Source organism: Elgaria multicarinata, chromosome 5 (genome assembly GCF_023053635.1).
Source record: "Elgaria multicarinata webbii isolate HBS135686 ecotype San Diego chromosome 5, rElgMul1.1.pri, whole genome shotgun sequence".
Lineage (NCBI taxonomy): Eukaryota > Metazoa > Chordata > Lepidosauria > Squamata > Anguidae > Elgaria > Elgaria multicarinata.
The window spans coordinates 20,854,969-20,866,261 of NC_086175.1; the positions used below are offsets into that span (position 1 = coordinate 20,854,969).

At 46.3% G+C, this 11,293-nt stretch overlaps 1 protein-coding gene across 4 annotated transcripts in view; it reads right to left on the reverse strand.

Moving 5' to 3' along the window:
- Window positions 1–6,209, reverse strand: part of KLF12 (KLF transcription factor 12) — a 248,058-nt gene extending 241,849 nt beyond the window's left edge. For 2 of the 4 annotated variants that reach the window (XM_063126021.1, XM_063126020.1), the window contains exon 1: window positions 5,910–6,048. In XM_063126021.1, the coding sequence (XP_062982091.1) occupies window positions 5,910–5,998 (89 nt within the window). In that variant the 5' untranslated portion in view covers window positions 5,999–6,048. Of the gene's footprint in view, window positions 1–5,909; window positions 6,049–6,149 lie in introns of those variants that run through there. The other 2 variants (XM_063126022.1, XM_063126023.1) reach the window with 2 other exon arrangements.
- Between the last annotated feature and the right edge of the window lie 5,084 nt (window positions 6,210–11,293).

Here is an 11,293-nt window from a genome sequence, read left to right on the forward strand (position 1 = left end):
TCCATCAAGAAAAGTCGGGTTATGTCCCTAACTTTTCTGCTGCGCATCTTTGTCTCTTTACCCTGCAGTGGCTGTGAATCGGCGGCTGCATCATATAACCGATGCCACGCAGATTTGCAGCCACCATGGGGCAAAGACGACATTTAGACAGCCCCTGTGATGATGTTGTTGTTGTTATTATCATTATCATTATTATTTATTAAATTTATATCTCTAGGCGGTTTACAAAAGTTAAAAACACTGAACATTTAAAACAAATATTCAAAATTTATAACCATAAAAAGCATAAAATACAAACAAAAACAGACAATATCCATTTAAAACAACTATTCTGTGGTCAGTTAAAAAAACTCAGCATATGCTGTTAAATGCCTGGTAGAAAAGTCTTGACCTGGCACCAAAAAGATAACAATGTTGGCACCAGGCAAGCCTCGCTGGGGACATCATTCCATAATTGAGGGGCTACCACTGAAAAGGCCCTCTCTCTTGTGCCATTCTCCGAGATGTTGAGCGTAGTGTTTGGGTAGGTTCATGTCGGGAGAGCTATTGTGGTCCCAAGCCACGTAAGGCTTTATAGGTTAAAAACAGCACCTTGAATTGGGCTCGGAAACATACAGGCAGCCAATGCAAGCAGATCAGAGTGGGTCTTATATACTCGAACCGTCTGGTTCCGTTTATCAATCTGGCCTCTGCATTTTGCACAAGCTGCAGCTTCCGAACCTTCTTCAAAGGCAGCTCCATGTAGAGCGCATTGCAGTAATATGATCTGGAGGTTACCAGAGCATAGACAACTGAAGCTAGGTTATCCCTGTCCAGATAGGGGCATAGCTGGGCCACCAACCAAAGCTGGTAGAAGGCACTCCGTGCCACTGAGGCCACCTCGGCCTCAAGTGACATAGATGGTTCTAGGAGAACCCACGAGCTACAAACCTGCTCCTTCAGGGGGAGTGCAACCCCATCCAGAACAGGTTGAACACCCACTGTACCTGACTCTACCACCCCTTGTGACATGACTTGGCCTCAGGAACATCTGACTAATGAAACTACGTTGAGTTAGTGGGAGTTAGAAGGGGTAGAGTAGGCAGGGTGATACGGAGAACTGAATAATTGATTATATGATATAATATCTCTTGTATTAAATAAACTTTCATTTGCTTGTATGAACAAGAAGTAAAACTTTACTTCTTGTTCATCTTTCTGCACTACCAACAGTGTTCCTATTTCCTAGGTTCTTCTCCTGGTTGGAGAAAGGGAACCAATTAAGCATATTGGGTGTCTCTTTTACCTGGTGAATATAAGGGCTGAAGCTTGTGAGACTGTGAGGATAGCTGTCCTAAAGCAGAGGCAGACGTTCCCGAGGGCAGATCATGTCACAAGGGGAGGTAGCATCAGGTAACGTCATAGTGACCTTACAAGGTATTCCACAAGAATTCAAACACTCATGACATGCAAGTGAGCTGGGACGCCATGGCTGGTGCTAGCACCTGGAAAGTTTGGGCAGCTCCATATGTCATGAAACTTTCCACCACAGCTTTGCCCAAGCTGGAACCCTCCAGAAGTTTTGGACTATCAACCCTGCCAGCATGGTCCATGGTCAAGAATGCTGGGATTTGTGGTCCAAAGTATCTGGAGGGCACCAGGTTGGAAAAGACTGTTCTACCAAGTTGCACCACTGGTCTAACCATCCCAGTTCTTTCTTTTCTGACTGACAGCAGCACACCATGGTTTTGGTCAGAGGCCCTTTCCAACTCTGCTGAGATCCTTTTAATTGGAGATACCTTTTTAACTCTGGGATGGGGAACCTCTTTCAGCCCAAGGGTGGAATTCAATTTCAGAGAAGCTTTGGGGGCTACATTCCCATGTTGGACAGGGCCAAAGGTAAAAGAGATGTGGCCAGAAATACAAAGAATACCAGCATATTGTAGCTTAAAACTCTTATGGCCAGTAACACATGTCAACGCCAGCCATTTATTCCAGGATAATATCAAAGTTGTCCCTACCAGGCCACATGACGCACAGCTGATCCCGCTGTGATCTCAGGTTGACCCTTCAGTTATTCAGGAATACTGCTGACTGCTTTTGTCATGTTCTTTTTCGGCTCTCTAGCTACAATCCCCAAGTCTGCAGCTGGTGTAAACCCCCCCCCCCCTTAATGAATTTGTTACTGTTCGGCGTGAGCTCCTGGCTCAGTGAACTGCCAACCTGCTGTCAGGAGGTGTGCATGGGCATCAGCGTGTTTCATTGCTGAGTGTTTTTTGTTTTTGTTTTTAAAAAACACATCTCTGCGCAGGAGCACATTTTTTACACAGTACCTATCCCCTCTTGCGTTTCTGCATGTCTGCGCTGGTGCACATCTCTCAGGAGTTATTACAAATAATAGCCATATGTCTAGTCCCGCCCACTTCTGCCGATACACATTCGGAATCGCAGTAACAAGACACACGTGCTCCTGCAACAGGTCTCCTTTAATTGCAGGAAACATTGGTGGCGTGTGCCCCTTGAGCGCCGATCACGGAAGCTGGGAACCATCACAACCATTCCTCCTCCATTGCAAAAGGGCTGTAGATGTAGATTAGGCCTAAGCCATAGGAGAGACATTAGAATGGGGAAAAACTGCACAAAGCCAGGAAACAACCAAATGATTGGTCTTGAAGGAAAAGGGGTAAGGCCAGGGGTCGAAGGCATGGACATCTGCAGAACCCCAAGAGCTCTTTTGGGATCCCAAAAGACCAGATTTGAACTGGGCCTGAGGTTCCCCTGCCCAGTTTTAATCTGGGACTCTCTACATGCAAAACATGTGATCTAGCTCTAAACTATGATTACCCACCCAATCACCCAACCCTCTTGAGATGGAAGAAAGACCCATGAACTAAGTGCTTGCCTTGGAACTATCTCAAGTTCTCAAGGCTCACTGCTGTCTTGGTGCATGGGAGTCAAGCAGGGAGGGCGAATTCAGGATTGCAAGGATGAGCAAGCAGAATGTTTTTACTGGGGAATGAATTATCTTTAGTCTAGAACTCCATCAAAGGCTGGCTAGAGCTACTTAGAATGCAATGGGGCAAATCCAGCATGCGTTTCAAAGACAAATGTTAAGCCCAAGACCACCACGTTGTGAGCACACCTGCATAATCACTGGAATCACACAAAGGTTTATTCCAGGACATCAAGGGACAAATCCTAAATTTAATGTTGTCAATGTTCTTTTCAGCTTTCTGTAGAAAACCAGAGAAGGACATTTTTTTTTGTACTTTTAAGCAACACCTTATTTTACTTTTAAGTAACTCCTCATTTGACAATTCTCTCCTAACCCCTGACAAAAGAGATAACAGAGAAATGCAACATTGGCTCCTTGTCCCGAGGGTTATTTTTCTTACACAATCCATCCAAGTTGTGCAGCGCATGGACAGGGGCTACCTGCATTACCACCCACTGATTCTGCCTCAGCTTCTCCTCAGATTCCTTGAGAGAAGGAACTCCCAACCCCGACAATGGCATCTGCAATAGCCCCATTGCCATTGGGAAACACCATGCGTGACCTGAGAGCAAAAAGGAGCAGCCCAACCCTCTTCCCCCCACCCCACTGCCCCACCCCACCAAGAGCAGAAAAGGAAAGTGACATCATTGTGTTTGCGCATGAGGCAGAGGAAAATACTGCTGCTGAAACAGTTTGCTCCACAGTGCTCAGAAATACGTAGTGAAGGGACAGAAACATTGGCAGAAAGGATGGGGGAGGGGGTGAGAGAGAAGCAGAATATTTGTCTTTCTTTGCCAGGTATGGTGATAGTATATTCAACACTTCTAACGACGTGCAAGCACACCATCAACCAGTGATGTACTTTGACAAACATTCGTGTGCTGTGTCATAAGGGAAGAATTCAGCTGTATTTACTTTAACTGCACATCCAAGAAGTGCCTGTGCTATCCATTCCACATCATTAGTGACACTAGGGGTGTGTGTGTGTGTCTGTGTGTGTGTATGCATACACACATTGCTGTTCCTGTTTCATTTCAACGCTGACGACCAGTCAGAAAATGGTGCTTCACATACCAAGGCCATATAAAGAAACCTTGCAAGACTGCCGTGAATACCTACCTGCCAAGATTCTGGAGGAAGATGGGGAGGGGGAGGCAGGGAGAGGACACCATGGAAACCGACATCTCCATCCCACTCCTCACCACATGACTCTTAAATTGGGCCAATTTGTTTCCCTGGCTGTCAGCCAATCCAAACAGGATTTTGTGAGCCAAACGACCTAACTCATGGCTCAGAACAACAAGGTGATATCCTTCAGTATCTTTTTGCCTTACATCTTTGTTCTGGAGGAAGCTGCCCTCTCTTCAGCTCTTTTAGAAGTAAAATACCACAAGGAAGATGCTGTCAACGCTGAAATTGAACAGTATCCTTACAAATGACAGGAATCTGACCAAAAAAAAACCCACCAAAAAGGGGGTCACACCCTGTGTTTAAAAACTGACCACTCCTATTCACAAAGTTAAGCACCTCTTGTGCCAGCCGTTATGAGACGCACATTTCATATCAGGCCATTTACTTCACTAACCAACTCTGTCCTCCAGTAAGAAAAGGAAATGGAGCAAATCTAGGTGGTTTTACAGCGTGACGTTTGCTTGATTGGCATATGTCTGGCGTAACAGCCCATGCACATGCACATGCACATGCTTTTGATGTAAATACAAACACTTCCCTGAAGAGCCCAATAATGCTTATTCAGTTTGGGGGTGGGGGGAGAGAGAGAAAAAACAAACATATACAAACAGGTTTGACATTAAAGAAAGCATTCAATTCATTTCCTTTACATAGCTGTGAGCAGAACCCGTAGTGAAAACTGACAATGCTAACTACAGTGTGTTTATCCAGATTATACATTCCACTGTACTTACATATCAAGAGACCAATGCACCCAGCTTTTAAATCAGCTGAATTTCTGTAATTATTATTAAAGTATGCATAATGATGTTTTGCTTGTAAGAGCTGGGAGTGTTGAGAGAGGAGAATACCGCACAAAGCAATACAAATCTTTATTTAAGCTTTTTATTAAGCGTTTGGCTCCCATCCCTCTAGTGTTTTTTTTTCCAGTAAAAGAAAGTTCATCTGAAGTTCTGACGACAGCAAGGCAAATAAGAATTGGGTCTTTCTGCATATAAACTTCCTGCAATTATACCAGTTCATGGCACCCAGGTCAGTACTCTCACATTACTGCAAGCTCATATGGAGACAAGCTGTAGTTTCCAGGCTAGATCTCAAATATTCATCATGATTGATCAAAATGCAAAGTTCCCCCTTTGTCAACTCCAGCTAGGTCCACCTTAATGGAAGGAGGGAGGTTTAGCCACAAGGCAAATCTCCCCTTCCCCACCCTTGCCTGAACTATGTGCTGTGGCAAATGACAGTTTCATATCACCATTACCAGAACAATAATGATCGTAGCACAATTAACGCCAAAAGTGTCATCATCAAAACCTTAACCCTTTACTGGCCATCTCTCCCCCCAAATAACACGCACACGCACAACTGAGGGAGTGACAAACTAGTGCAGCACAACTCCCAATTCAACCTGCTGTCTTCATTACCCCACCCCACCCCACGTTGGAGCCAACAGTTTTGCCCAGTGTAAATTTACCTTGTAAACATACATTATTTGATAAGGATTTCCCATAAGTGGATTGCGAATGTCTAATAGTAAGAAAGAAAATCTTTTCTCTCCCCCCTTGCTTCTCCCCCCAGTAAAAATCCATGCCCCCAATATAGTCTAAATAATTCTTTAGGGTTTTGTTTTAAAAAGCAACCCAAAAGACAAAATACACTGACTGGATGGGACAACATATATATGGATATATTATGTACCCCCCCCCCCCTGTTTATTCTGAGAAGAAACTAAAGAGACACAGACCTGAACAGAAGCTGCACAGCAGAAGAAATTTCCTTTCCCTTATAGAGTCTCTCTCTCTCCCACACATTCACACGCACCGGGTGCCACATACACACACACACACACACTGCCCTACCACTCACTCCCAGTCTTTCCCTCATCTGCTCTATGCAGTTCTCAGGAAATGAATGGGGGGGGGGGAGGTTGGAGAGGAGGGGAGGGGGACAACACAGAGAACTGTTGTACTTGCAAATGACTTACCCGGATCACATGATGTGCTAAATGTAGGGTGGGCCAGTGGGTGGAGGCTCCCGAAACAAGAGAGGGCACAATGTAGCGCAGGGGAACCTTACCGGGGACGCATCGGATTGCATTGGGGCCCCGCTTAGGGTGGGCTGATGGGAGGGAAAAGAAAGGGGTGGAGGAGGGGGGGCGGGTGTGAAGAGCGCGAGAGAAGAGATGCGATGCGGCAGAGGCGGCTTCTCTCTCCTTGCCCTCAAGGTGGGGGTGGGAGGAGGAGGACGGTGGGGCTGGGTTGGGAGGGGAGGAGACACAACAAACCCAAACAAAAGCCCCCCCCCGGTCTTGCTCCACCCAAAAGTGGGGAGGGGAGAAATAATAAAGGAAGCCCTATGCAGGGCAAGGCTCCCCCTTTCTTTTTAATGCATGTGATGGATCCGCCGGAGCTGAATTGCTTTACTGCCTTGGGAAGGCAGAGCCCCAAAACAATCAATTGCAGGAGGAGGAGGAGGAGGAGGATGGAGAGAGAGGAAGGGAGGGAGGGACCAGGCATCTGTGCTGCTGCTAGCCCAGCCCTGGATCCCCGGTGCACGGGTAGCCCATCCCCACCCCTGAGAGGTGGGAGGGAGGGAAACACCCACACGAGGAGGAGGAGGAGGGGAGAAAAGAGGGGGGAAAGCCCAGAGCTGGCGGCGGCTAACGCTGGGACTGGCTCTTGCCCTTGCTCGCTTGAACTCCCTCTGCCTCCGCTTTCACCCTCCGGAGTGCCCGCATGGGGGGCTTGCGAAGGACAGAGCGCGCGGCAAAGGCAGCGGGAAGGGCGAGGAGGGGAGGGAAAGCCATCGCTTTTGCTGCCTTTTCTCTCTCTCTCTCTCTCTTGGCTAAGAGCCCACTGGGGGCTCTGATCTCCCCCAGCCAAGGAGGGAGGGAGGGACGGACTCTGGCAAGGGATCAAGGGGAATAAAGAGCAGCGCCGGCTGGGGAGGAGTTGTTGGAAAGAGCGAATTGGGAGTGGGAAAGCGGGAGGCGCAAGGACAGATCGCCAGAGAGACGCGCCGCTGGTCGGAATACGATTGTTCTAGGAGGCGACGAGGCTAGCGGGCGCATCAAAACGGGGGTGGGGGTGGGGAGGGGGGACGCGGTTGCCAACGCTGCGATCCAGCCTCGCCGTGTGTGGCATGACATGTTTTGATGGGCCATCTACTCACTATCGTGTGTAGGAGGAGGAGGAAGCGGCGGGGGTGGGGTAGTGCCCGTCCGTAGCCAGGGCGGTCTCTCTACCCGATTCGCCCCGGGGGTGGCTAATATACGGCCTCCTCTGCGTGGGGCGTCACTCAGTGGCCCAGCAAAATCACCTGGCATCAGGAAGGACATGCCCAGAACAGTGACTCTCATCACATGCCCCCTTCATAAGTTACTCACGTTAAGGAGCTTCACGCGTGTTGAAGGGGGGCGTGCCTTTTGCGCACGAGCTGGCTCCGCCCCCAAACATTTGCACGTTGGCGTAGGCACAGCGGTCTTCCATGCAATTTTGAACACCGTAGTTCAGGGCTCGGGTTCATGAGAAAGTCTGTGCGTGTACAGCTCTACACGTGTAGGCTTCCCCACTGCAGACAACCCTGGTATGGGACCCGGCAAGCCTCATGCATGTGGGTCCCCTCACTTGAGTAAGGCTGTAGGGTAGGATGACCATATGAAAAGGAGGACAGGGCTCCTGTAACTTTAACAGTTGCATAGAAAAGGGAATTTCAGCAGATGTCATTTTGTACACATGCAGCACCTGGTGAAGTTTCCTCTTCATCACAACAGTTAAAGCTGCCCTGCCTAGTATGACCATATACAAAAGACGGCAGGGCACCTGCTGCTTTAACTGTTGTGATGAAGAGGGAATTTTACCAGGTTCTCCATATATACAAATGACCCCTGCTGAAATTCCCTTTTCAATACAACTGTTAAAGATACAGGAGCCCTGTCCTCCTTTTCATATGGTCACCCTACTGGGGTGGGGGTGGAAAGACACCTACAAAAACACAGGAAGTGGGTTCTTCTAAGGGCAAGTATCTGTTTTACCACTTTTGGGGGGCGGAGGTCCGCAATTTTTGGCCAGCCATGGTAGGGAATGATAAGCATCCAAAGCAGATCCAAAAAGGCTCTGTTGAGACGTTTTTGGGTTCAGATGTGATAGGCACCCGTTTATCTGTGGTAGCCACCAACCCTGCCCTTGCTTCACATAGAAGGCTTCAGGACCAAGCATGAGTCTGGAGATGAGACATACTCAGCTCACATTTCCTTGTGGGGCAGGTTGGCAAACCAGCTCCAATTTGAGACAGATGACCAGATTCCCCACCCTGGAATGGCAGTTGAATCTTATAAGCAGATCCGAGGCAGAGGTGGCTCCTTCATAAGCTTTATTTCAACTAACCTTGCAAACAAAACTGTCCTTTACAATCATTCATCCTTATCAGGGGCAGCCCTAGACTAACTGCCAGCAACTGGTACACTAGGTGAACCATGCAATCAGCACCCCCAAACCCAAAGGAAAATCAAGGCTCAGGATTTTGGTAAACTGGGAAACATTTTGCCCCCTATTTTCCATTTAATGAAGAGCTAACCCCGCTCCATAACTTCAGAAGCAGAAATATTATTATTTATAACAAAATGTGCCCTAAACGGGAGTAAACATGGAACTCACTAAGACATAGTCCATCTCCATAGGATCAGGCTACATATATGTTAATGCATCCTTTTCCCTCACAATCTAAAACGTTAGGTTTGGTTTTAAGGTTGGCAACTTTTTAGTCAGCTTCTGCATCTTCCTGCGATGGAATTAGCAGATGGAACTTTTTGCAGCATGAATATGTACTTATTTGACCAGCCATGTGCTGCTGATCAACCACTGTTAAAGCTATAGCTACAATGCCAGTTGAAAAGTTGGCAAGTGGCAACCTTATTTAGTTTCCTCATGCATGCATGCTTCAAACATTAGACTCCTTTGTTCTCATGAGTCAACTCAGGATTGTGAAATAATTAAATCACCGCTTCTGTTTTTTGTTTTTTTTAAAGAATATGAATTAAAATAATTTGTTTTCCAGTTGCAAATCCTAGTGAAGGTGGTATATTAAAATAGGGTGACCATATGAAAAGGAGGACAGGGCTCCTGTATCTTTAACAGTTGTATTGAAAAGGGAATTTCAGCAGGTGTCATTTTTAAATCTGCCCTCTTTTAAATCTGCTCACTCTAGTATAGCTCCTGCAGCTTTAACTGCTGTGATGCAGAGGGAATTTCACCAGGTTCTCCATATATAAAAATTACACCTGATGAAATTCCCTTTTCTATGCAACTGTTAAAGATACAGGAGCCCTGTCCTCCTTTTCATATGGTCACCCTAATTAAAAAACATTTTGTGGGGAGGGATGTGTGTCAGATTTTTTATTTTTAAATCCCAAATAGCATCAAGGCTATCTGAAGTGTTAACTTTAGGTGAGAAATTAAAAATAATGGTTTAAACAAGTCACATTGGCTTTGCTCTAACAGATAAAACTTTGCAATAGAAAGAGGGAGGCAGCTGGATTTCCTGTGGCAAAGAGTTCCATAGTTTGGTCACCACAGCCAAGGCTGCCTTATCCTGGGCACTCATCGACTTTTGCAAGGATCAAAATGTGCAGGAAGGTTCAGAGTGGGCAGAGGTGGTCCTTTAAGAATCTAGGTCCTAAACCACTAGGGCTTTAAAAGTTACACAGTGCACTTCGAATTCACTGGAATTTAAAAACCGAAAACAGTGTTAACAATTATATATTAAGCAAACAACACAATTCATCCAAAGTTAAACACTTTGTCATATTGATTTCATGACAGATCTAAGTACACGATAAACTCACTACTGAAATTAATAAGACTCAAAAGTGCTTAAAATTGGCTGAATTGTACCCAATAAAAAACATTTAGGAAAATAAGATTATGATCACTAAAATGTGTATGTGTGTGGTGTGCAAGAGAGAAGGACGAAGAGTAAGAAGGCAACAATTTTGTCTAAACTCCTTGGAGTAAAAGTTTGGTATCAGTGTAGTATTTAAGAGAAAACCCATTGAACACACTGAGGCTTTATTCTGAGTAAATATGCTTATGATCAGCTGTAGGCTGCCAGATTGTGAACCAGACCCTATAGTTCTTCATTCAACAGACTACAACAATTAAGAGGTGAGAATGTTTGTCTTGATGCGGTGCAAGCTGCTATAGAAGGCACAAGAGAAGGTGTGTGAAGCCAAGGGCATGTCTAGATGATGCGATATCCCGGGGATTGCCCCGGGATCATCCCTGTGAGTCCACATGATGCACAGGGGGTCCCAGGGGCAGGGAGGAATGATCCCCCCATTTCCCCGGGATATTACCCTACACTTTTTTCATGGTTTTTTCTGCGGTCCCGGGATGATCCTGAGACTGCGGGAGGTGTGGCCATTCATCCCAGCTCCTCACGAGTAAACGTGAGGAACAGGGCATGAAGCTCTTCAGGAGCTCCATGCCCATCGGGGGTGGTGTGGGGAGAGCAGGAATATTTTTTTTTAAAAAAAACCCGTACCTTTTCAGTGGAGTGCTTGTGCACTCGTCTTCAATAAAAAAACAAAATGGCGGCCGCTACATCTTCCATCCTCCTGGGATGTTGCATACCACATGTGGACTGAGGGGGAGGATCTCATGATTAGCATATCGCGAGATCCTCCCCACTCCGCCGGTAGGTCTAGACATGCCCCAAGACTGTAGTCGTATGTGCACATACTTGGGAGTCAACTCCACTGAACTCAATGACACTTGCTTATGAGTATGCCTGCATAGAATCATTCATAGTCTGCAGAAAGTGTTGCCCAAAGTAGCAATAGAACTTTTTTCTTTATGCAACATGATTCCTCTGAATTCAATGGGACTCAATTCCTAGAAAATATTTTTTAGGATTGCAGCCTTCAAGATATATGAAAGAGGCATCTCAGTTACTGCAGTCAACCTGATAAATGGACTGCGTATGTCACTAGATAGGGTGACCGTATGAAAAGGAGGACAGGATTCCTGTATCTTAAACAGTTGTATTGCAAAGGGAATTTCAGCAGGTGTCATTTGTATGCATGCAGCACCTGGTGAAGTTTCCTCTTCATTACAACAGTTAAAGCTGCCC